This window comes from Protobothrops mucrosquamatus, unplaced genomic scaffold (genome assembly GCF_001527695.2).
Source record: "Protobothrops mucrosquamatus isolate PMUCROS unplaced genomic scaffold, P.Mucros_1.0 scaffold_52, whole genome shotgun sequence".
NCBI classification, from domain to species: Eukaryota; Metazoa; Chordata; class Lepidosauria; order Squamata; family Viperidae; genus Protobothrops; species Protobothrops mucrosquamatus.
In genome coordinates, this window is record NW_015386128.1 from 62,668 (window position 1) to 89,083 (window position 26,416).

Genomic DNA, 26,416 nt, shown 5'->3' on the forward strand with positions numbered 1-26,416 from the left:
GGCGAGGTCTAATTACTACTCCACCCTCATTGCGTCATCAGATAATCGCCCGGCCACCCTCTTCAGGGTGACTCGCTCCCTCCTCCAGTTGAGGGGGGGGGAAGATCCCCTGGGGGGGAGGGCCGAGGATTTTGCTCAATATCTGTATGACAAAGTCGCTCGGATCCGAGAAGGTCTTGACTCTGACTGGGTGGCCCCGTGGGAGGAGACAGGAGTAAGTCTTGAGACTGTTATATGGGAAGAGTTTGACTCTGTGGCTCCTGAGGATGTGGACAGGATTCTCGGGGGGCTGAATGCAACCACATGTTTACTGGATCCGTGCCCCTCCTGGCTGGTACTGGCTGCCCGGGAGGGTACACGAGCCTGGCTCCAGGGAATTATAAATGCTTCATTGCGGGAGGGTGTCTTCCCCGTAGCCTTGAAGGAAGCGGTGGTGAGGCCCCTCCTTAAGAAGCCTTCCCTGGACCCAGATGTATTAGCTAACTATCGTCCGGTCTCCAACCTTCGCTTTGTGGCGAAGGTTGTTGAGAGTGTGGTTGCGCGGCAGCTCCCCCGACACCTGGAGGAAACGGTCTATCTAGACCCGCTCCAGTCGGGCTTCAGGCCGGGATACAGCACGGAAACGGCATTGGTCACATTGGTGAATGATCTCTGGAGGGCCCGGGGCAGGGGTTGTTCCTCTGTCCTAGTTCTTTTGGACCTCTCAGCGGCTTTTGATACGGTGGACCACGGTATCATGCTGCGGCATTTGGCTGAGTTGGGAGTGGGAGGCACGGTTATGCGGTGGGGTTCTCCTCCTTCCTCACCGACCGCTCGCAGTCTGTATTGGCAGGGGGGCAGAGGTGGGCCCCAAGGCCCCTAACTTGTGGGGTGCCACAAGGGTCGGTCCTCTCCCCCTTACTGTTCAATATTTATGTGAAGCCGCTGGGGAAGATCATCCGTGGCTTCGGGGTGGATTTCCATCAGTACGCTGATGATACTCAGCTGTACATTTCCACCCCAGGTCACCCCAATGATGCCCTTGACGTGATGGCCCGATGTCTGGAGGCCGTACGGGTCTGGATGGGGAGAAACAGACTCAGGCTCAACCCTTCCAAGACGGAGTGGCTGTGGTTGCCGGCTCCCAGGTANCCAGAGATCCGGGTGATTCCGGATCTCCCCTCCTTCCGCCGCGCCCTCAAGACTTGGCTGTTTCAGCAGGCAGGACTGGCCTAGGGGGTATTTTAATTGGTTTTAACAAAATTTTAATAGAGCGGCCAATTCAAATATTTATTTTTAATTATTTTAGATTTGTATTTGGTATTTATGTGGGATTGTTTTAAACTGGCTGGAAGCCGCCCTGAGTCCTCCGGGAGAAGGGCGGGGTATAAATGAAATAAATAAACAAATAAATAAATAAATAAATGTCCTTCTATTGTTAAAACTCTAGTATTTTTCAATTCCATCCATTCTTTTAGCCAAGTTAGGCTAATGTTTGAAACCAACATTTCTGTTTGTGTTACTGCTGCTGCCCGAGTTTGAGAAACTCTAATTTTAAAGTAGGAGATAATCAAACTAAATGCTATCTACAATTCCACAGATGGCAATATGCAACGTTCATCTACTGTTTCCCGTTCTGGAGACCAAACATTTCACCATGGAGAACATGTTTTTCATTCATATTTCAGTATCCAATTTATAAAGTTTTATTAAAATCAGAGGGAAAAAGAGGTCATAGAACTGAATTAAGGTACAGTAAAATAGTTGGTGAATTTGCATGCTAGTTCAGCCTAGAGTTCAAGTGAAAACTCAGTAATTAACTCAAAAGTATTAGAAGGCATTCATTAATTATATTTATGTATCTTGCATGCTGCTGATACACCCTCAAGTGCACTCCCTGAGCCTCATTGTGCTTGTACTGCACCTCCCTGGCCACTTGCACACTCTCCCTGGTACTTGTGCACCCTTGCACACTCCCCCACCCAGTAGCAGCCACCCCAAAACACACTTGAACCATGCCTCCTTGGCCACCCACACACCCCTTTGCTCCCTCTCCTATGCAGTAGCAGCCACTTACCTGTCTACCTATTTGCAAACTACCCGGGACATGCAACTTTCTGCCGGTTTACCCTCTAATTTGGTTGTTGGAAGCTGGCAGGAACTTTCAAGGAGATGCTCACTTAAAGACCCAATCCTCACTTAATGATAATGCGGACTGAAGCAATTGCCATCACTAAATGAAGTGGTCACATGACATTTTGTTTTATGACATCATTTAGCAACTGAAATTCCACTCCCAATTGCCATTGTAACCCAAGGAGTACTTGTAATCCAATAATTCCAGTAAATGTATTATCAAGAATGGGTTGCACAGAATTAATGATAAACAAAAGCAGCACAGCAGGCTGCTTGAATTAATTCAGAATGTGCCTATGGTAGAGTTTGGAATTTCAGTAGGGAGCATAATAGGTCAAATGTAAATGAAATTTTGGGATTATGAATATAGTGGAATGTTGTATGGCAAGTTATTGTGCTAGAAGCATTAGTAGCTTTTATGTGTAAGGGACAGCCCAAAAACATTCCAGTTGTACTAAGCTGAATATATGACAAGTGGCCCTGTATTTACAGCATACACATCTTTTATTATTTTCACAGTCAATTCTTCCCTCAGGAACATTCCTTTATTTAGTACTTACAAAAGTGGAAGATTCTGGCTAATGAAAACCAGTTCCTGCATAATCCATTTATTTATGCAGCGTAAAGATATTTCATGCTTCATTTATTTCAAGCACAAGCCACAATGACACTAGAATAACAGATCATTTTTCATTCTAGTATAAAGAGACAAAAGCCAGGGATGCGGTAATTGTTTAATTCAAAGAAAACCCTGCGTCCAGTAGCATGACAACACAATCAGCTCATTGGCTTCATTGAAGACACAATCATTTCATGGGATGTGACCTTTGCATTGCAACAATTTTCCAGACTATAAACCATCTCTGAAAGCTCTTTAACTTCCAATATGAAAGTTATACCGGTAGCTAGTTCACATTCTCCTTTCCCTTTCCATCCATGTCTGTTGGAGCTGCTTCAGGAGTCTCAGCAGGAGAGAATCAAGCACAGCCAGACCCTTCCAAGAGCATCTAAGTCCCCTACAAAAAAAAAGAAATATTAATCGTCACTGAGGAAAAACATTAGTGAATCCTCCTCCAGATATACCAGTATCTTCTCCTTCCTAAAACACATGAACCTTCAGCCCCCTTACCTGTCGTCCAGAAAAAGAAAGCCATGTTCTTCCAGCTCTTTGACTTCCTTCGCCTCACCAAACACGTCCCACAGACTGAGACTGGGGGCAAACTGCAACCAGTGCTTTAAACAGAAAAAACCTACCTTTAAAACTGTTTTTTTTTTTACATTTTTCAACTGAAGAACTAATTTGGGGGCTAATCTAGAGAAACACAAAAGATGCTAGGACAGTGGTGGTGAACATATGGCACGCATGCCAGAGGCGGCACTCAGAGTCCTCTCTGTTGTCACATGCGCCACCGCCGCCAGCAGCAGGTCCATCAGGCTGCCACCACCGCCCAGAGCAGGAGCCCCGCCCAGCACAAAGGAGACGAAGCGGCCAACTAGCAAGCTCAAGTAGAGGTGGCAGAGCAGAGGTCACCAACCATTGTCGATTGGTGGACTGGAACAAAAAGGAGGCGGAAGCATTGTACATGCGTGCATGCGCACACTGGGCTGCGAGCAAGCGGCTGCTGCAAATGGGGCGGGGCTAGTGCCTGCATGATACTCACTAGCCCTGCCCCGTTCTTACGTGGTGCAGCACTTCGTATCTGCACCCCGCGGCGCAGCGGTGGCCATTTTTGCGCCTTGTAGCACGGTGGCCCATTTTTGTGCCCCCAGTTTTTGCATGCTAGAGGTGGCACTCAAAGGCGCCTCCCTGCCCCCCCCCTCCCGAGGGCACCACAATGCTGATGCAGCCCTGGCACTTTGCAATAAATAAGTGGGTTTTGGGTTGCGGTTTGGGCACTCGGTCTCTAAAAGGTTCGCCATCACTGTGCTAGGAGATATGTTTCTTAACATGAATTTCTCAGACTCTTCACCTCTTTAGAAAATAAACATATAGAGCTCAACTTTAACTAGGATCTTCATCACAATTTGGATTACTGTCTAACTAAAACTTTCCTTTTTTGCTATACGGGTAGTCCTTGACTTAAGACAGAACTGAGCCCCAAATTTTGGTTGCTAAGCAAGACAGTTGTTCAGTTTTGCCCTCAACCTTGCTTGCCGCAGTCATTAAATGAATCACTGCAGTTGTTGAGTAGTTATGTGAATCTGGCTTCTCCACTGACTTTGCTTGCCAGAAAGCCGCAAAAGGTGATCACATGACTCTCGGACATGGCAACTGTCATAAATATATGCCTGTTTCCAAGCATTCAAATTTTGATCACATGACCATGGGGAGGCCATAATAGTCGTAAAGTGTGGAAAACTGTCATAAGTCACTTTTTTCAGTGACTTGTTAAGTTGAAGGCTTCCTCTAATTTTTGCAAGATAGGCTTAGCAGAACATCACTTGAAATACTGCAAATGCTTGAAATGATCTTTTTTGGTAACAGCCTTAAGTCAAGCATCACTTTTGGTCCCATCTTTGATCGATCTTTGAGGAGGACAATTCCTATTTTACAAAAAATAAACTAGGTTCAAAGAAATTGAGCAGAGATATGTAGGCTTTAAAGTCCAATGTCATGTTTACTGGAAATCTCAGGAGGATCTCTTCCAGTCTCTGTGCATTTAGTAATCACACGTCATGTTTCTAAAACAAGGACTAGAAACTAGTTATGTGTTATTTATTCTTCTGCTATCTCTAGCATCGACTACAAGCAATTGGAACTGGAATTTCCATTGCTTAGCGATGCAGTCACAAAGCACAACATCACGTGTAATTAACTGAAAAGGCACACAATAAAAAGAAAGAATGAGAAATGAGCCATTTCTGCAAAAATCATTCCATCCAAGCACTCTGGAATTATGGCAATAAAGGTTTCAACATTTCAAACATGAACAGCCGTCACATTAAAATATGAGAACTATACCTGGTGTGTGATTCCTACATCCATACGGAGTCCCAGCATCAAAACCTCCTCCAGTCTAGAAAAGGGATAGATGGAAGATCCCAAGCTTTGAAGCAACACAGCCATTAGAATTTTGATAAACAGATATTTGTGCCAACAACAGTGGGAAAAAGGGAACTAGTCAATGATTTTAACATATTAACCAGGGCAGCACCTGTACTCATATGACTTCACCTACATCATCTACTTTCAATAATATATGCGTATATATTTGCTTTGAATAAACCTTACAATAATTCTATAAATAAATTTTTATTATTTCTAAATTGGAGATTAAGTAGGTGTGGCATGTCTAGTAGCAATCATATTTTTATTAAACTTTTCATAAAGCACCCTTTTATGAGTGTTCCTTCTAAAGCACCTCTTCAGTGTTTTTAAAAGATGTCTTTAACATAATCAGAGTTATAAAATAAAAAGGCCATGCAAAAAAAGTAGATCAGAAAGAGATAAATTTTACATAGCTCCAAAAAGCAGGTATAGACTAAGATTTAATTTAGCACTCTGGATTTATGGAAACTGGAATTTAAATATATAATAGGCTCCAGATCCCAAATAGCAATAGCCCTTAGACTTATATACCGCTTCATAGTGCTTTATAGCCCTCTCTAAGCAGTTTACAGAGTCAGCCTATTGCCCCCAACAATCTGGGTCCTCATTTTACCAACCTCGGAATGATGAAGGCTGAGTCAACCTTAAGCCAATCAGGATCAAATTCCTGGCTGTGGGCAGAATTAGACTGCAATACTGCATTTTAACCACTGTGCCAACATAAGGGATGCAATGTAGGATATAAAATGGTGGTTCATGTGCTCATTGATAAGGCTGAGTTTTCAGGAATACCGCATATGTTTAAAGAAAGGAAATGATAAGGAAGAGCCTTTCCACATTTCTTCTTACATACATATCCAGTTCCCTGAGTGGAGTCTGTTTCCGGGTCCCATGCCCAAAGGCCAATACTTCTTTCATCCATATATCCGGTTCCAAAGTCTGTATTCTTGCCTCTCGATGGATTTTACCATCTCCCCGTGGTACAAATCGCCCATGGGCTCCTGAGAAAGAAGGAGATTGTTCTGAACAACCGATGGTGCTATGTTTATATGACAAGGAATTATTAGGCAGCAACATCGTTTTTAGCTGAGGAGTGCTTACTTTCCAATCTCCCCTTATTTATTAAAAAAAAAAACACAAGCCATAATTGAAATGGTACTCCACTACATTGTACTAGAGCCAACTCAAGAAGCAGTTGCAGCACTCGGCCCATCATCTCCCCAAACAGGTTTACCTGGTCCGATGCCAATATATTGGCTCCCTTGCCAATAGGAGAGGTTGTGAGTACTAAATGCCCCCTGGGTAAACAAACAAACAAACAAACAAGCAAACAATACTAAGGAACTGCAAGTCTTCACACAAATGTTACATTATATTAGAGAAACAATCTTTAAGGAGTTGCTTTTAAAAAACCTATGGCACCTCACTGGGCTTAACAGTCATTTAGGAGACTTTTCCTGTTTGGAAGAAAAAGGGGGAAGAAGAAGGGAGGAGGAAGCAAAGTCTTCTCAGAGGCCTTCACTGTAATTCAACGTGAAAATTGAATTACATGTGAATAGAATACAGAATTTTTATTTACACGTCTTTTTTTTGTTTCTAGTAGCAGCTTTTTCACCATTCTCTCCTGAGATAAGAAGCAGAGTAAGATTTGGATCTTCACTATTGTGAAAAAAATCTTAAAATCATATTCCTTTCACTTTGGCAGAAGGAACACATTTGTATTATCTTTCTAATAGAGAGAGAGTGTGTGAAAAAAAAATCTTATTTCATTACCAGAACCTTCTGAATGTCTTTGGCCTACTTCCTTTTACTGAGTTGTATGGCACAAGGTTTAGCTAAAGGAAAAGACTTACATTCTTCGAAAAATTGGAGACTTCATACTGGTAAAAACCTGAATTTTGTAGAACATGTCGTGCACACTCATACATCTCTGATACTATATCCACGTTGGTTGTGGGCAGAAAGCCCTGATGGACCTGCTTGAAGAGAGATGTGCCTCTTTCTAGAGTCAACTGGTAAAGGGATATATGGTCATCACATACTGCAAGTGCTTTCTCCAAACCCTGGACCCAGGAAGCAACAGTCTGTCCTGGGAGACCAAATATTAAGTCAATAGATGTCCGCCCTGGAAAGAGTTTCTTGGCTTCTTCTAAAGTTCTCAAAGCATCACAAGCTGTGTGGTTCCTTCCAAGAAGCTTGAGTTCCGCATTGTCAAGTGACTGCACAGAAGGAAATAAAAATCATGAATATGCTTAACTCTTTTCTTCAACTGAAGAAAAAGGAAGCAAGTGTATTGTGCAAGAATTATGATTATGGTGAGAAAAAAAGAAATAAAATCTTGTAAAAAATGTGCATACTTGCATAGCCACTCTGTGTTGTTCCCTTTTGTTGTTATGCACAGCACAAAAAGGACTAGAAATAGGAAGCCAAAGAAATTTAAGGTATAAAAAAGAAAAATAATGTGATTTACATCAGGCCCATGCATGTTCAAAAAGTAAATCATCTGTTCCGAGGCTGTTGTGAATGGTCATTAAACAATTGGTCATAAATCAAGAACTGCAATCTAAAAATTACAATGCAAGCCCAACAACTATTGCCAATGTCCTACTACTAACTCAGTGGTACACACAGTGTATTGACACATGCTCAAAATGCAAATATCTGGGTATAATGTATAGAAAGCATGCAAATCTTTACCTGTAAGTAGCAAGTAAAAAAAAAGGGGGGGTGTCTTTAAAGATTACACAGTATAAATTGATAACCAAATTACATTTTACATGGAAAAGAGCAACCCATTAATATGCTGACCAGAATAGCAATAGAAAAATGTACCTAAATCTTTCTTCCATGCTACTATTTCAGCAAAAACACTCAATCATGCTCCATGTCAAATTTACAAAACACTTCTACGTGCTTTAATTATAAAGACTTATTAAAACTAGGAAGCAATTTCCCCTAAGTCAGGTTGGCTATGATCTTGGGTTTTTATTCCCCTATATAGCATGTGAATTGGCTTTTTTGAATTTATAACTCTGAAGTAATTGTCAGCTCTTACTTTCTGTTTATCACATTGTAGTCCAAAAGTATATATGGGATGGAGGGAGGGAGGGAGGGAGGAGAGAAGAAGCTGATCAGCGGAACAGAAAAAAAATGGTATATTTCGGTCCCTTTCTACAATTCCATGTTAAGTAAATTTGCTTAACGTTAGTCCACATTATTTTAAGTATGTTCTTTAACTTTATTATTCTAATATTGTAAGTGGATGATGACTAATACAGTCCTAAAAGCAATGCTCCTGACCTCTCACCTGAATTCCAATGGAGAGACGGTTGACACCAGCTTTCTGGAACTTGGAAAGGCAGAGGGCATCTGCTGAAGCGGGGTTTGCTTCCAAAGTAACTTCAGCGCCTTCTACTAAATGTGCGCATTGGGAGACAGTGTCCAGGATAGCATCAATGGTAAGCGGGCTGGCTAAGCTTGGTGTTCCTCCACCAAAGTATACTGAAGTGATTCTAAAGTGGAAAAAAAAAGAGAGAGGATTATTTGAACTGATGGTTCTCCCTATTTTCTCAACCTCTTGTGAGAGGAAGTGGTAGAAAGGAGGAGTCCCACTCTGTCCTCTAATATTCTTTGTATATTGTAGGTGTATGCAAAAGCACTCTGAGTCATTTCAAAGGCAAATGCTCTGCAAGACACCAATGTTAATTTTAAAATGGGATGTTCTGATCCTTTTGGAAGAGTTTGAAACTGAGCCACGGTTTTGAATGCGAACACTCTGTTTCAACATCAGAAATACAGGGTTTCTTTGGATTGATCTCAATGTGAAACAAACCCAAATAAACACAGGTTAGTGTTATTATTAAGGCTATGTCATGAGTTTGACAATAGCAAAGAAATAGTATACGAGGATCGAATGAACCCCCTAAAAGCATCTATTTAAAGATGTAAGAAGTCTATTATATCAAGGATCTAGTAAAGCTAGGAAAAACAACTTGGTTGCTACTGAAGACTGTTAAGACATTTTGTGAATAGCATTCCTTGCATTTGTTGTGATTTGGATTCTTTGGTTATAGCAGATCCTAATAATCTACCTGTAATATATGTATGTCCTTGGCACAATTTTATCATAGTTCCAGCCTTTCCTTGAAGTCAGTTTCAGGAAGTGAAGATAGGAGAAATGTATTCAGCCCAGAGAACACTGGGCTGCTTGAATAAATATCACCCTCCATATTAAACATTTATGCAAAATTGTTGGGAGAGAATAAGGATACTTGGGTCCATTGTTATCAGCAAGTAAAATATGGTGATTTCTCTTTTTCATCTACCTTTAGGGCAGGGCAACCCCAGGTCTGTGAACTGGTAGCAGGCCGCGGCATGCCAGCAACCGGGCCGCAAAACAAGCAAAGCCCCATCTGTAGGATGCAGGCAGCACACAAAACCACACCCCCTCCAGTCTGCAGAAAATTCTCTCTCCACATAACCGATCCTTGATGCCCAAAAGGTTGGGGACCTCTGCTTTAGGGAACTTGTCAATATCCTGAATAGGTGTCAGGTGGCAATAATCATCTGGATGAAGACTAATAAATTGAAACTTAATCCCAACAAAACAGATGTGCTTCCAAACAGATAGATTTTGGAACAGAATTTCAATTGCCTTCAATTGAGAAATCTCACTGAATAATCAGGATGAATCAATCTGGACTGCTACTGGATTCAGCTTTGCATCTGGAAGATGACATGTGGTTTTAGGCATATTAACTCTACCTGAATTCCACATGAGATCAAACATGACTGACACATACTTTACCTACATCTATGCTGGATTATTGTAATAATCTTTCAAAATCTGGTTAGTGTAGATTTTTAAAATTATGTTAAGAATGCCATATTGAGAATGAGGAATAAATATAAGCAGAAATGGTTAACATATTGTTAATTCAAAGTGTGGCGAACCCATCTATTTACAGTGATTTAAAAGATTTATTTAAATATTTAAAAGTTTTAACACTCAATATATGAAACCATATTTTTTATTAAAATTTATGGACAATCAATTAGAAAAAGCCCATGGAAGATTGTTTTTATATATGGTAACTGCAGCAAAATTATTATTTGCACAAAGATGAAAAATTTGGAAATATCTACACCGGAGGAATGATTGGTGAAATTAAAGAATTTGTAGAAATGGCAAAATCAAACTGTTTGTTTATTGAAATTATAACTGTATTTATTAGTGACTGGAAACTCTGTATGACTTCTTATTGAAAATGGGGGAAATGAACTGGGGATCTATGGATTTGATTATTTGAAAGCATAATATATGTGAAAAGAGAATTATGATATGACTTTAAAAAGGAAGGATATAAGATAAAGAAAACTGGAAACCACCACTTTATTTTTTTTATATTTTTTATCTATTTACTACTTATTTTTACTCTTCTCTCTGTTTCTTGAATTTGTATAACTTTTAGCACAGTATAAAATTCTTCGATAAAAATTAATTTTAAAAATATCCCAGTTAGCTTGAAAAGCTCATGGGAACAGGGAGTGCACAAGAGATAGATGTATTATGCGTAGGATGTTGATTCATTTTTTGTGATCTTATTTATGTTGAATTGTTTTTAGTGGTTATTTTAAAGTTGCTTTTAACTGTTGGTTTTACTGTCACATTTGTGAGATATGTGGCTACACAAATTTGATAAGTAAGTAAGTAAGTAAGTCTCCTTGGTGCTACATTTAAGAATTTTGGGGAATTGCACTATGTTTTGTACAGAATGTACAGATGAATGATGCAAATGTGAAAAATCTTCATTTAATGCAAATGCAAATTGGAAAATTCTTCATTTAATTAAAAATCTAAAAGATAGATTTGGAAATTTCCAAATCCTTTTTACTCCTTGTCCTATCATTTACCTCTGAACTTCGCTTAGGTGGATCAAAGTCTGGACCTCTTGAATGAGGCAGTTCTTCATTCTAAGCTCATCCAGATTTCGGGGAATATATTTGTTGAAGTTGCAGTAACTGCAGCGTTTCTCACAGTAAGGCCACTAAGGAACCAAAATGACAAGAGAGAGTTTATTCTAACAATTTTTTTCTAGGAGCCTTTTTTATATTCTTAGCCAACAGTATTATGTTGTCGTTAGTTATCGCCAAGCCATATAGACCCACACAAAAAAGAAATCATTTAAAATTATCCTGATATGTGAAGATTTAAATATCTTCATGCCACAAGACAGCCTGATGCCCAGCATTTTAAAACATTGTGATAACAGTTCACAATGCTAACTCTATTATATAAAAACTCAACTTCACAATAAATTAGTTTCAGTTGATAAATGCCATCCAAGCATAAAGATTGTCTACCTTTAGCTAAGGGCAATTTCCAGAGGCTTCCCATAAGAATAGTAATATTCAGTATCATGGTGCGTCCTCATACCTACGGTTTCCTTTTTTTTATTTTTTCACCCTTCTTTACATCTTGAAGTAGTAAATAAATAAGGAGAATAAAACTATTAAAAATACAAAAATGTTACAATACACTTTAAAGGCAGATTTAAAATAGCCATGTGCAATGTTTCAAAGTTGAAACTGAAATATTTTGCATACCCAATACACACACAGAGAATATTAAAAATGTAGAGAGACAAAGATGTAGAGAGACAGTGGTTCTCAACCTATGGTCCGTGGACCTCTGGGGGGGCTGTGATGTCGTCACAAAGAGTCGCAAAAGCTTGAAGAAATGTTATGATTTAAATCTTGAGTTAAGTCTTGGTGGTCCATGGCCGTGGTCCGTGGCCACAAAAGGTTATTTAAAGGGGGTCCATAGTGAAAAAAAGGTTGAGAACCACTGTAGAGAGACAATTCGGTAGAAAAGATTTAATAAGCATCTGAATAACATCAACAGTAGGCATCTCCCAAATACAGGGCAGATAGGTGACATAGTTAATGTGAGTATGGCTCAGTCATGGAGCATTCTTCATATGTGCCACAAGTCCATAAGCATCAAGTAATGGCTTAATAATTAAATTTTATAGAAGTCAAGCTGTTTCCATCTGAAATATGCTCCTAGATGTTTGACGTAGAATGAAAGCAGCATGCAGTGTGAGGTGGTCCTAAACAGATTTTAGAGGCGTCATGATATTTTATTGCCTTTTGAAACAGAGTCAGTTAATGTTGGACTTACTTTTCAGTAACTCATGACCTCAATGCCTGCATGCTCTTTGCCTGAAAAACTATTAAACTGGTATCATTCCCTTTTGCTTTTCTTCATTGCCAGATACATACAAGAGGACACGTTCTTTTAACTCTCCTCACTCGGATGAGTTAGCTAGCATATTTCCAGCTCTTTTCTGTTATAGTTACAACATCTGCTTCACTAATTGTTGCTCAGATCAGATTCCTATTTTCAGGAACATTCACACACAGAAAAAGATTGCCTCAACTTCCAACAATTATCAGAAAACCAATTCTACTTTTTCATTCAACTACTGTATATCGTACACTACTGGAAAATCTACCTAAAACCAAACATGGGGAACAGAGCCAAATTTGAACTTCCTAGTATATTATTTGCTTTAAAATGAGAAAATCATATAATTCAATCATAGAAAATATTGTACTGGTGTACATTGTAATTTGATGCTTAACAAAAAAACAACAAAAAACCCAGAGGTATAACCTTGATAGTGAGAGAGAAGCAAAAGCTGACATTCAACCAACTGAAAGGCTTGTTCCTAAGAGCTTGAAATAAAATGCTAGATTACAATGCCCTCTAGCAGGGGTGTCAAACTGCTGGCCCCCGGGCCGGTTGAATCATATGGAGGATGCGTTCACCCCAGCTACGGCAATGCAAAAAAAGTTCCGATACGTCGCAACACATCACATGATACGGCAAGTTTGACACCCATGTTCTAGAGCTTACTACTGATGTTTTTTTCTCAACACAGTTATTTGTGAGGAAAACAAAATCTAAGCGGAGTGGGAATATGTTAGCAAAATAGAAACATAGGGTTGTACTAATATGTGCTAATTCTGGTAATTTCAAAGTGCAGCAAGCTTTATCAAAATTTCTATGGCAACATAACTGATAATGTTTCTTTCTATTAAGACAATAATTATTTAGTTTTTGTGGAATCAAATGCAGGACCCAAAACCTAATAATCATGGTTGATTGCAGTATTTTATTTATTTAACGGTGCACACTGTTAAATAAATGGAGTAATTCCCTCAATAAAGTAATGAGGGACTCCTACAGATACACTCATATTTATATATTTCAGGAAAGGAGAAAATGATAGTTATACATATGCATAGATAATAGATAATGTAATCATAGATATTCATAATTAGCAAACCTAAAGTTACTTCCCTGCCCTTCTATTACTGTCTTCAGATATGTTGCCCTAGTCATTTTCATAAAACTGTCAATTAGACACTTCTCTATTTTGCTAACATGTTTCCATTCCTCTAAGAATTTGTTTTCATCATATATATGTCTCCATCTCTTCCACTAAATTGTATTATGGAATGAAATATTATTAATTTTTTATGCCACCATCTCACTAATACAGCATCTCTGGGCAGCTACATATTAATTCTCATTGAGTTCAATCCACTGCTGTGAATGATGTGTAACTCTAAATAAATGTGTAGTGCTGTAACTTACTTGTTCTTTAAGAGATTTAGCATCATTATAATGACAGTGTAAGAAACACAACAGATGCAGCTACTTGGACAGCTGAAGATGATTTTACCACGGCTTTGGAAAAGAATATGTGGGAATCTGTTGGGAAAATTGTCTCACTTGGAACATAATTCCTTACTGGCCACTCTTAACAAAGATGACCTCACTGATGTTAACAGTTTCTTCATGGAAGCAGAACAGAATTCTTCCAACTTGGAGGTCTTCTAGTGATCTAGTCCAATCCCCTGTTCAGGCAGGAAACCCTAATACTATTTCAGACAAATGGTTGTCTAATCTCTTCTTGTTGGAGCACCCACAATTTCAATGAAAACTCTTCATTGGAATCCATAAGAGTATCTACATCAATCAAGAACTTTTTTTTTTTGCAATCCAGCCCATTTGGATCTTGAATTTGATTAACAAATTTGTTTGACTAACAAAAGCTTGAAATTCTAAGGAGTCACTACAGCTTTGAGCATTTATCTTTAAAATGTAGATTGCTCTTGCAATCATTTTCACCTATATGTGATGCTGACATAAACCAACTCTACTATTTTGCAGGTTTTCTCAAAAGTTAGTCTGCCAAAATGGATGGTAGTTTCCTCCCACTGCCAACATCCAAGGCTCTGATTTGAGTATCCTTATTATGCTTGCTCCTGGGGAGGAAAGGTATGGCAAATCTAGACAGCATACTAAAAAGCAGAGACATCACCCTGCCAACAAAAGTACGTATAGTCAAGGCCATGGTTTTCCCAGTTACAATGTACGGTTGTGAAAGTTGGACCATAAGAAAGGTTGAGTGCCAAAGAATTGAGGCCTTTGAACTATGGTGCTGGAGAAGACTCCTGCGAGTCCCTTGGACTGCAAGGCGACCAAACCGGTCAGTCCTAGAGATCAACCCTGACTGCTCTTTAGAAGGCCAGATCCTGAAGTTGAAACTCAAGTACTTTGGCCACCTAATGAGAAGGAAGGACTCACTGGAGAAGAGCCTAATGCTGGGAAAGATGGAGGGCAATAGAAGAAGGGGACGACAGAGAATGAGGTGGCTGGATGGAGTCACCGAAGCAGTAGGCGTGAACTTAAATGGACTCCAGAAGATGGTAGAGTTCAGGAAGGCCTGGAGGAACATTGTCCATGGGGTCACAATGAGTCGGATACGACTTCGCAACTAACAAAAAATTATGTTTCCTCTTTTACAGTATTTCCTCAATGACATTTTGAGTATTTTTCGTTAAAAATATAGCTGGGTCAGGATTAGTTCCACTTTTGATGTGAACTTTTCTTTGGGGAGCTGCAGCATTTCCTCTCTGGTTGATACCTATCTAGAAATTCCTGTGTGGTTGATACTTATCTAGAAATTACCATGCTCCCATTAATTTGTGCAGTACTAATTAGAGATTACAGGGCAGGTGTGCGGCAAGTGTCCACTGTGCTGCTGACCCCATTTTTAACAATGGCAGTTTACCTGCATTGACTAAAGCTTTGACAGCCATCAATTACGGGAGGGGGGGGAATTAAGACTTTTAAGAATGCTTTCCGAAAAGTGCCTCTTTCTGACGCCCGCTCCTGTTTGACAGTTTAAATGCTCCTCTCAAAACTGCTTCGTGCAACTACAACATCTGGGCTACAACACGGAGCACAGAAAAACAGGACCGTCGGCCCCGCCAAAATTCGAGCAACTTTTCTACCCATTCACGGTAGAGGAATTTATGGTTTACAAAATCGCATGCGCAGAACACTCCCAGGCCTTCTAACCCTCCGCACAAGCGAGCAGAAGGCAGGAAGGAGGCGTCCGCTGGAACCCAGCGCGCGAGCTCGACTAACAGAGGACCAGGGCACGTGCAGCGCGACGCGTGTCCGAGGAAACTTCCAGCGCCTACGTTTTTCAATTAGCGCATGCGCGAGTGGGTTTCGCTCGGGTTTTCCCGGCCTCAAATCTAACTCACGTGGACGTAGAGCGAGGCTTGCGCTTCCGGAGGGCGCTGGTGGAGCTGGGAAGCGTTGGGCTTTCCCCACGGCGCAATTCGACCAAGCCGTGCGGAAAGCCCTGCCCGCAGTTTCTCTAGCAGCGCCTCCATGAGACTCTTGCCGCCTACATCCGGGGCAGCTGCAGCTCTGACACCGTCGGGGAGGGGAGAGAAAACAAGACCCGCCTCTTCGGGGGAGAGGCTTCGGCTCTGTTGGGGGCCACGCGTGTTTCTTCTGAAACGGAGTTCCTCATCGCTTCTCTTCTAGAAAAGTCTGGCAGTAGTAACACTTAACTTGCAGTGTTTCTCAACCTTGACAATTTTAAGGCATGTGGACTTCAACTCCCAGAATTCCACAGCCAGCATTGCTGGCTGTGGAATTCTGGGAGTTGAAGTCCACATGCCTTAAAATTGTCAAGGTTGAGAAACACTGCAATAAAGCGTTGCTATGCTGTATTGGTCCATTGGGAAAAAAAAACGCCTCTAGATTCATAATCCGCTAATTTCTTTATTGACACGAAAAAGTGTGTTTAAGGTTTTAAATGTTCAGAACTTAGGCGCGATATTAGAGAAGCAGGACATGGGGAAAGCGGGTTTTTAAAAAAAACAAAAAAAAACAACAACACTACCGGGCCAGATATTTGCAACCTGTGTGGTTTGCAGACCAGTTTTCTTTAGGAGGTGGAGTCGAAACTCTCACTGGTTCCCGTTTATGTTTCACATTAAAGGGAACAACGATCAGTTGCTCTTTGAAGGCAAGTGTAAACTGAACTCTCAAACTTCTCACTCAACGGGGAACTCGGGTGACCGTGGAACAGAAGGCAGAAAACAGTATAAAATAAAAGCTGCTTGATTAATTGCATCCATGATTTTTATTTCATGCACATGTCAAACTGGGTGGAATATAAGGTATGTTTGTGACAGCCTTATTTATTAAATTTATTGGCTGCCCATTTTGCCATAAGGTGATTCCAGTGGTGGGATTCAGCTGGTTTGCACCACTTCGGCAGAACCGGTAGTTACTTTTTTGTTGCCCAGGCCCAGAATGGACTTCCAGAAGCGGCATCCACAAAGAGAACCGGTTGTTCACATATTTGAATCCCAGTGATTCTTAGGTAATGCACTGAATTGGATTAAGATTTGATATTAAGAGAACCTTGTTAGTTTTTGGTGGCAAAAAAAGTCAGAAGTCTGGTAGCATTTTTTTCCAATAACAAATTATTAAAAAGCATCTCTGCATCTGATGAAGTGAGCTATAATTCATGAAAACTTGCACCTTTTCATAAAATATACAAGTCAGAAAAGGTGATACCAGACTTTTGATGTTTTGGTATAAAGAGGTGAGTTCTTGAATCAACTTTACAGTTACACCAACCAGGCACTAGATGGCAACTGATACCTGGTGAAGGAAGTACCTTATTACTTCTGGCCGAGAGAACTATCGCCAAATCAGAATATTTGCTATAAGAGCTTTTGTCAACAGTAAGCAAGGTAAAAGAAAAAAAAACCTGATGGTGGACTAGTAGACATTGTGAGAGCAAAAATGCAGTAAGATATGCTGCTACATGTTTCAAATGTGTGGCTGCTAGTTCTTTGATATTATGCTTCATTGTAAACCAGACAGAATTGCAATTTACTTTCCACATAATAGAATAGAGCTGGAAAGGACCTTGGAGATCTTCTAGTCCAGTCCCCTGCTCAAGCAGGAGAACCTATACTATTTCAGACAAGTGACTGTCTAGTCTCTTCTTAAAAACTTCCACTGATGGAGTGCCCACGATTTCTGGAAGCAAGCTGTTCCACTGGTTAATTGTCCTCACTGTTAGGAAGTTTCTCCTTAATTCCAGGGTGCTTCTCTCTTTGATCAGTTTCTAACCATTGTTTCTTGTCTTGCCTTCTGGTGCTTTGGAGAATAATTTGACCCCCCTCTTCTTTGTGGCAGCATCTCAAATACTGGAATACTGCTATCATGTCACCCCTGTTTCTTCTTTTGTTTAGACTAGCCAAACCCAAGTCCTGCAGTCGTTCTTCATATGTTTTAGTCTCCAGGCCTTTGATCATTTTATGATTATGATTTACAACTTAGCGTATATTGCTCATTTCTTTACATCACAGCTGCTATGGCGTGTCCTTTTAACATTCAGTACACATTATTTTAGGGTCCCTGTCCTGGCTTAAATATGTTCTATATTTACTTATTTATTGCAGACCAAGTTGAGGTAAGGAGGATTATCTTGGTTTCACTTCTGGCAGAAGAGCATTCAATGATCACTCTTTTAAAAGTGGGATGGGACAAGTTTAGGTAATGCTTACAATGGCATGTCTGTCTCGCCATCTCTGAAGTTGGCTGATAAAGAGCAGGAGTTGAGGGAACTTACTGAAGTCTCTGAGATGCTTCTCTTGCCAGAACCTTTCTGTGTTGCTTACCTGCTGGGCTACTTCTGAACATGGATGTAGCGTTCTTTGGAAAGTGTGCTAAAGATAAGAGCCTTATTTCTAATTGTTCATGAATAATTTGATTTAATAATTTAACAGACTGAAGCTTCAAAGGAAACTTAATATGTTGATTTTAAAATTTGGTCCCTGAACTTAAAAGGGCAAGTGTGAATAGATAAATAAATAAATCTTCTCCTTCCATGTGCCCAAGGTTTGCCTACAGATGCTTCTAACTGCTTGTCTGCTCCTCCATCTCTCTACATAAAGGGGCTATTGCTCCTGGGAGACAGGCTTTGATTGCAAGGTCATAGCCATCTTGATATTTTTTGACACCCTCTTTCCTAGATCCCTGCAAAGGGTCCTAACTCTCATGTCCTCTAGAATAGGGTTGTGCAGAGCTTTGGATTCTATTCCAATTCTGCAGCTTTTTAAAGCAACCATGTCTCTTCCTCAGATTCCATAGCTGTTCCCAAGAAAGGATGAAGCTGCTTTAAAGCAATGCAGGCAGGTGTTACATTGATGTTCCAGAGACCTTTTATGAAGCACCGCCATAAGATGAGATGCCAATAACTTTTTACAGTGTTCTAAAATGGAATCTACAGCTTGAGGCTAGAAATAACTTTTGATGAATTAGCATACTATTATTCCCGGTACTCATGAAAGGCCCACAGTATTCTCATTCTCACGGATGCCTTCTGTATAAATCTAATATGAGGAAGAGAAAATGCGGCTTGTATGAAAATTCTATCCTGTCCTCCGTGTCATCCACTGGCTGCAGTAACCACATCTAGAACAAATGTCATTCGATTACAGAGAATAGGAAGTATCTATGACCTTATATGGAATAATTTGAGAAAAATCTTGGGGAGTTTTTTAGGATGTAAACTTGTCGTATATTTGAAAATAAGGGCGCTTCTGCAAGATGACATCCGATTTGACATATAGGAATGACTAATTGCTGACACATATTGAAATCGTGCAGATGTAGGGATTCCTTCTCTTTTCTTTTTTCTGAACCAGAGTTATAAAAGAGGATGCCGCAACGGGAAGAATCAGAACCACAGAAGCAGCGAGTCAGACTATTCTTACATAGTACATAGATCATGCAGAGGATTTCCATCCTGTTTCTTCAGGTAAGTTTCAAAATCAATATCAATTTGTGAGGGAAGGTGACTAGAGAAGGTTACAGTGAGAAGGGCAAAGATGTACAAGTGGACCTGTGTGGTAATGGGAGCAGCACCAGAGGTCTTTCTTGGATGGAGGGGGGAGTTTTAAGTTTCGAGGAGGGTTAGATTTAATTTAATATTAAGCCTGCGATGGTACAGTATGAACTGGGTAATTTTAATTCAGCCGTGTCTCATCCCAATCTTCCTTACAAAATTGTGGAAATCAAAAAAGAGGCATGCTGTTTTGACTTCTCGTATGAAAGATGACATACTCTGTATCGTATTTTTTAATTGTTTATATCAGGAGCTCTTAGACTGCAGCTTGTGATCTGTGCTGAATTGCCAACTACTTAAGAGAATAGGATCACAAATTATAAAACTCAGATCAGGCCAGCACAGGCAATGTGAACACCATTTATACTCGCTCCAAGCTTAGCTCCTCACATGGCTGTTCAAACCCATGATGAGTACTGCAAAGTTTGAGAAACTCTGGGATAAACACATTTAAAATGTAGTGATTAAAAGTAAGTGGTATTGTAGATTTATTTCCTACCAGGCTCCAACCCTTATAAAAACATTAGTTTCATCCATGGGGGAGTTTCATAAATTTATTTTATAATGTTAGGAGGTCACAATCTTGCAACATTTGAGAAATCTTGGCTTATGTATGTATCCATATGGTGGGAAACTGCCACAATTGTTAACGCTGGAAATTTAAAAAACATATTATTGTGGCCTAATGTATTGTAAGAGCCAACTTCTTTTAGTTAGGTTATGGCCAAATGTATTAATTATGCAAACCCAGAATGTGGATTAATTCAGCAATGGCATCAAGTATTACTGGCCAAAACTCAACTAACTTTTGTTTCTTGCCCATCCTAATCATGAGAGCTAATGGTCAATACTTTTAGAAAGCACCAAATTGGGAAGGTCAGCTGAAGAATAATTTACCCTTACAACTTTGTAACTGTTTTGGTGTCCATATTTTTTGAACCAAGTAGATATCTATATCTGTATCTCCTATATCATCTCTATATTTGTGCATATGCATTTATTTCATTATAATGTAATCAAATTTAATTTGTCTGGGATTCTTTTGTAGGAATATACTCTTTTTCCTTGTGTTTCCTGCTCCAATATCCTTGTCAAGGAAAGGCCATTTTTTTATTACTGCAGAATGTACTAACTAGAAGAGCATCCTCTCTGGTAAGTAAATATTAAATAGTTCCAGAAATACTTTATGTTTAATAGCAATACTGTATTAACATTCAGAAAAGGCACTGGTTAAGCCAGTGGTTCTCAACCTTTTTAATGCCGCGACCCCCAACCGGTCGTAAGTCGAGGACTAAACCGGTCGTAAGTTGAGGACTAAATCGGTCGTAAGTTGAGGACTAACCAACCGGTCGTAAGTCGAGGACTTTCCCTGCCCGGGAGCACCGTGCATGCATGGTTCCGCCCCCTGTGCCGGCCGAGGTGTAGCTGGCAAGTGGCAGAGGCGGAGCAGGCCGACCACTAGCTGGCCCAGCTCAAGGGAGGTAAGGCACCCGCCGGAAAAGGGGAAAAAAATGGCGGACAGCCTTGCTTGGCGACCCCCGTGAAATGGTCGATCGACCCCAAATGGGGTCGCGACCCATAGGTTGAGAACCGCTGGGTTAAGCTATTAAAAGGTGATAATTTTTTTTGAATGTGCTACAATCATAAAAACTTTAAGACCATTTAATGAAGTGTTTTCTTCATGTACTGTCTATTTTGTGTTTCAGTTGCAAAGCGATTCGTCTGGATTACCCTAGTAAACATTCTGCTCCCATGGGTAGAGGCCACTCCCAGCTGAAAAACCAAAGTGTGGGACATTATATCACAGACATACGTGCTCTGATTCCTTCATTTCATTGGTCTCCTTCGACTGTTTATTGTAGCGCTGAATACCTTCTGTCTGATGTCCTTCCAAGAACAATCCAGCTAAAAGGAATGCAATGGCCACCTTAACTTTGAAATCAACATTTTTCCTCTGATAAGGAGCCATCATACATTTCTTCTCTGAAAAGTTAAGAATGGAATCAGGACTGTTCCAAGAAATATAATTCTATTAGACACAGGAATACTTTTGTGCAAGGAAGAGAAAGCCCACTACATAAATATTGGACCCCAGTTCCCTTAAGAACTTTTCACATGTCTAGAATCCAATTTTATTTCAATATAAATAAAGCAGATTTTATATGCATATATATATTTCAATAATATATTTGTTTGGAATACATTTATATATACATATCTATATTATATAAATATGTAGATATAATGTTTTTAATATAAAAAAATTATATTAAAGATTAAAGATTCTTTTAATATAAAGCATATGTATAGTATGCTGTGGTGTAAAGATCTACAAATATGCAAGGTAGCTTAAAAATTCAGATTAAGTAAGATTTATTTCATTTTTGGAATAGTCTGCTGAGTAATAGAAGAAAAAAGTTCATTTGTAGTAAGACACAGAAGGAAGTCAAGTAGCAATGTTATAAACAAAGATATTAATAATTCAGCTGATGTGGAGCACTGTAGCTGAAGAAAATGAAAATGTTATCAGTCTCTGCAGTTCAGTGTGTCATGGTTGGGAGGTGCTCAATCCTCTCGTAAAAAAAAAGAACCCTTACCAATTCAGGTGCACTTTTATTTCTGATATGATTGGAAAATTGGACATTTCTGTAATATCTGTGTTTTAATTGAGAAATAAACAATTGAGAAAACTTTTTGCTTTGCATTTTATTGCTCTAACACAAACTGGGAACAAAAACTACTTCCTCTAATGAGTAGGAGGAAGGGGTGAAACAGTTCAATTTCTGAGGTTCTGCCTCCTCCTGAGCCTGGCATCTTGTCATAGGAAAGATGTACTCTTGGCTGCATCTATGGTTGGGAAGATCTATAGTTTAAATTTCATTTGTATAAGTTGTTAGGAACAGATTTGTAAATGTATAATTCATTCATTATACTTTCATTTTAGCTCTTGCCCATTTTTTTTAATGTAACATGATGGTTGATAATCCTTGCTCCCAAAGTGTAGGAATGAACAGGATGGAGGTCTCTGTGGTTTGTTAGGAATTTTGTCACATGGACAGATTCTCATGGTCACTATTAGCTAGAACCCATCCTTTCTTATGATCTTGCCAAAGAGTTCATTACCCAAATTTATCTCTACTAAAGAAATGCTGCATTTGTATTTTTCTAATTTTTTATTTTAGAAAAAGCATACTATTTTAAGCAAACTTGATTTGGTAATCAGCAGACTTAATGTTTCTTAAGGCAGGCCAGTGATCCTTTCCAGCTTCTTAAATGTTTGGAACTAAAAAAAAGGTGGCAGACAGCATGTTCGTTTGGAGTCTCTTATACGCTGCATCCTCCTATTGAAGTTGAAGATGTTTCTCCATCCGCTCTCTCAGTTTGTATTTTTGAATCTACATTTGGATGGAATAAAAGGGGACTCGTGTAATTAAAGACTTAAATAGCAAAACAAATATTCATGTATTTCTTCTCAAGACTTCTCTCTTCATACATTACTCTTATCATTCTTCAACTTTGACCCAAATCAAACACTCTCTGAAGTAGGCAAACAATAATGGTCCTTTTCAGTCTTGCTGGAGTACCTGTAGTTTGTAATTCTCCCCTATCAGTACCACCTGATTAAAATAGTGGCAACATTTTTAAGCGGTAACTAAGCTCTGGTTTGATTTTAAACACCAGAGATGGCTGTCGTTCTATCTCTTCTCCATTACTAGCGTATTAACTATCCCATTGGATTCAAAGTGTCATCTGCATTGAGACTGAGGAAAAGCTCTACTGCTACCTCACATGCTGCTCAAGTCTTAAGAGAGTTGGGAACTGTCAGGCGCATGGCTCTGTTTCAACATACCTCCTAACCCATCCCTGGAGGGGACAATCTCTCTGAACCTCATGCCAGTACCAGCCTTGATAACTGTATCAGCCACACTGCTGCACAGAGCTATGATTTCATTAGAACTACCAGATCTAAATTACAGAGTTCACCAGCAGATGGCAAAAAAGAGTTAGTGTTTCTTCCTGTTTTATACCTAAATACTACAGAGCTCTTCCTTTGTTCTTTGAGCACAAATGTGTCCCCCATCCCCAGGCCTCCACATATTTCCCATTTCTGATCTTGGTAGCCATCACAATAACCCAATATTCTGACGCTGAAATCATCACATTTGTCACTCTGATCAGAGGACTCCTATCTTTAAAATTCCTATAATGGTTTCTTGACCTCTACTGGTCCAGTTTTTACTTCAAAACTCTTTAGGGCCTTCTTCCCTTTATCCTTTTATATTTGCCTATAAACTTTATTGTTCTTCAATCTCCATCACAGACTATTCCCCTTTTTTTCCCTCTTGTGGCTCAATGTGTTTCAAACTGCCTCTTCCAATGCACAAGTCATCATCTCTTATGTTTCTTTCCAATCACTCTTCAAGCTCACATTTTCAAGGATTTCAAATCCTTCATACTGTAGCTTACTTTAATCTTCTCTGAAATTAAGCCTATTTATCCTTGGATGACTACTTGAAGTTCCCTCACCTTCCTCTATTGTTGCCTTGCATCAAATTTTAGAATTAAATATGCTGAGATAGGGATATGTCTTACCGTACTCAGCCGAGTGCTGTACACCAAAACAGGGGTGCTTTTACTCACCTTGCCTGACACAGTGAGTGGGTAATCCTTCACAAACACTACGTATCGAGGAATCTTGAAATGAGCAATCTGTGAGTTTAAAAAAAAGCTCAGAATGTCAGAATTTGTTTTGGCTTGCCTGTTATTTCATGTGACTAAGAGACAGGTTTCTTAAAACTTCAGTGAAAGCTCAGCTTCTTACCAACTCCCCCTCAAAAATACCCTACCTAAATTGTCTTCCTCATGCCAAGCAACTTTCATAAAAATAGCAAGAAAATTCCTGGGCCATTTAATTGCCTTGGCTTGGAAAGCCACTTGGCAAAGAAAGAAAGCGAGAGTTAGATTTGAAAAATAGAAGATTTGACCTATTAGAGGGGGCAACCTATGTTTAAGTACTTGTTCGAATATGGTTAAAAGAACGGATGACTCTTAGATATATTTAGACCTTTATAATGAAAGATACAATTTAGAATTAAAATAGCATTTTTTTTCTCTTCTTTTGATATGAGAAATATGAAAATAAGAGGAGGATTGGTATGAATAAAATTTTTAGCTATATAAATGTATTTAACATTGAGAAAATCATAACTGACAAAGATACTTTAATATTGATGGGAAATTAAACCTTAACAAGAGCACAAAAAACAGGATATTGATTAATGAATTGATATTATTGTTATTTGTATAATATTAGTAAAATATGATGAAGATGTTTATATCTAACTCTGTATACGTCAATAGTACCAAGAATTGTACCTGCGTAATGAGAGGAAAATGGAAAAAATATGGGGAAGAAAGGAGGATCAGGGAAAAAAATACTGGATTGTGCAGTACTGAATAGACTTATACTGAAGAAGTTAATGTTAAACATGTGAACCCAGACAACATGTTGTTTACTAAGCTCTATAGATTGTAATTCTTAAAAATTAATAAAACTTTAAAAAAAATAAAAAAATAAAAGGCAATTGTAGGAACTACTTAACTAAAGAGAAGAAATATAATTCAGGTTTATAAAATTAAACATGGTAAGGAAACAGCAAACAAGAAGACTTCTTTCCTCTCTCCCATAGAGGCCACTAGTAAAACTAGTAAGAATGAATGTTTCTTTTTCACAGTATTTTATCAGCTTTTGGAACAAGTTGCTATGTGATGGATTGGCTCTAATTTAGGTGGATAAAAGGAGACTAGATAAATTCCTAGGAGAGAGTCTATCAACGAGTTAATTGTAACATTTCCAGGCACAGGGTCAATGATTGAGCAACGATAGGAGAGGGCAGTTATTTTGATATCCTATTTGTATCTGGTAAGGCATCATGTGAGACAAATGCTATTAGATGGACCCAGATTTGATCCCAGAAGGCTAGTCTCATGTTTTCATGCTTCTAAGAACACAAGAATCTTTTGTCATCCCTTCCCTTTCAGAGCTGCTCCAGCCCTCTTGCTACTATTACTGAAGTTGATTAGCAGCTGCTTTCCATCAAGCATTTTCTAAAACCTCAGGGGAGATACTGGGGACCAGACTAGGGGTACAGAACACCTGTTTTGCCATGGAATTAGGGTTCCTACCTTAACTACTGATTCCATCAAAGATGTGATTTCTCTCTCTCTCTCTCTCTCTCAGTTGCAAAGGGAAGGAATAGAGGAGGGAGACAGTTCAGTTCCATCCACCTGGTCGTCCTTACCTTTCCTTTGCAAAATGCCTTGATTTCGTCTGCCGTGCATTCCTCTCCAGCTTTCACTCTGATGGAAGCACAGATCTCTTCTCCAAATCGCTCATCTTTTACACCNTATTTGGGTCGACAGTGTCTATTACATATGGGAGAAAGAAATCTTTCTCCCATATTTGGGTCGATAGTGTCTATTACAGGATGTAAGTTTAGATATTATATATCTAAACAAGAAGCCAAATTTGATGGCTTTTCTCACTGTCCCTCTCACCTGTACTTCTTGAATTTTAGGATGCGTGTGTAGAAATTGTTCAAGCTCTGCTGGATATATGTTCTCCCCTCCTCGAATGATCATGTCTTTGCAGCGACCTACGATCTTGCAGTAGCCATACTCATCAAGAATAGCAATGTCCCTGGAATGAGATTATTGTTATTCCATCCTAAATCTGGATTTTCTACATAGAAGTTTTGTATTTTCCATTTGTTATACTGCAAATATTTATTACATTGCAAATTCTCACACAGATGGGAGGCAGTGAGTGCTCCCATTTCTTAGTAAATAAAATAATGATTATAGTTTTGTGTATGCATTCCCATTTCTTCTACCTAAAAAGGCTTTTCTTAACTAAATAACTAATCAACAAATTAAATATTTATTT

The 26,416-nt window shown here is 39.3% G+C and overlaps 2 protein-coding genes and 1 long non-coding RNA gene across 3 annotated transcripts in view; 1 reads left to right on the forward strand and 2 right to left on the reverse strand.

Annotated features, from left to right (window-relative positions):
- Positions 1-2,831: 2,831 nt before the first annotated feature.
- On the reverse strand, positions 2,832-15,925 carry RSAD1 (radical S-adenosyl methionine domain containing 1). Its single transcript, XM_015811696.1, has 9 exons — positions 15,794-15,925; positions 11,078-11,211; positions 8,472-8,676; positions 7,018-7,383; positions 6,399-6,462; positions 6,018-6,165; positions 5,078-5,132; positions 3,245-3,348; positions 2,832-3,131 (listed from the first exon to the last, which is right to left on the reverse strand). Exons 1-9 carry the CDS (start codon positions 15,923-15,925, stop codon positions 3,026-3,028), a joined length of 1,314 nt encoding a protein of 437 aa, XP_015667182.1. The 3' UTR covers positions 2,832-3,025.
- Positions 15,926-19,304: 3,379 nt separating this feature from the next.
- Positions 19,305-21,639, forward strand: LOC107283791. The gene is made up of 3 exons (XR_001548801.1): positions 19,305-19,383; positions 20,519-20,622; positions 21,177-21,639. It is a non-coding gene; the product is annotated as an uncharacterized LOC107283791 (long non-coding RNA).
- Positions 21,640-22,452: 813 nt separating this feature from the next.
- ACSF2 (acyl-CoA synthetase family member 2) overlaps positions 22,453-26,416 on the reverse strand; it is a 59,096-nt gene continuing 55,132 nt past the window's right edge. Inside the window, exons 13-16 of the mRNA XM_015811731.2 lie at positions 26,027-26,170; positions 25,773-25,881; positions 24,112-24,180; positions 22,453-22,865 (exon numbers count right to left, since the gene is read on the reverse strand). Of these exons, the coding sequence (XP_015667217.1) occupies positions 22,812-22,865; positions 24,112-24,180; positions 25,773-25,881; positions 26,027-26,170 (376 nt within the window). The 3' untranslated portion in view covers positions 22,453-22,811. The remainder of the gene's footprint in view (positions 22,866-24,111; positions 24,181-25,772; positions 25,882-26,026; positions 26,171-26,416) is intronic.

Bases quoted from the DNA above. Each gene is read 5' to 3' on its own strand.
- RSAD1 (XM_015811696.1), bottom strand. From the start codon at position 15,925: ATGGAGGCGCTGCTAGAGAAACTGCGGGCAGGGCTTTCCGCACGGCTT. The intron at 7,384-8,471 runs GTGAGAGGTCAG...CCTTCTGTGCAG, and splicing joins GTCTCTCCATTGGAATTCAG to TCACTTGACAATGCGGAACT. The intron at 3,132-3,244 runs GTAAGGGGGCTG...TTTTTTTTGTAG, and splicing joins TTTCTTTTTCTGGACGACAG to GGGACTTAGATGCTCTTGGA.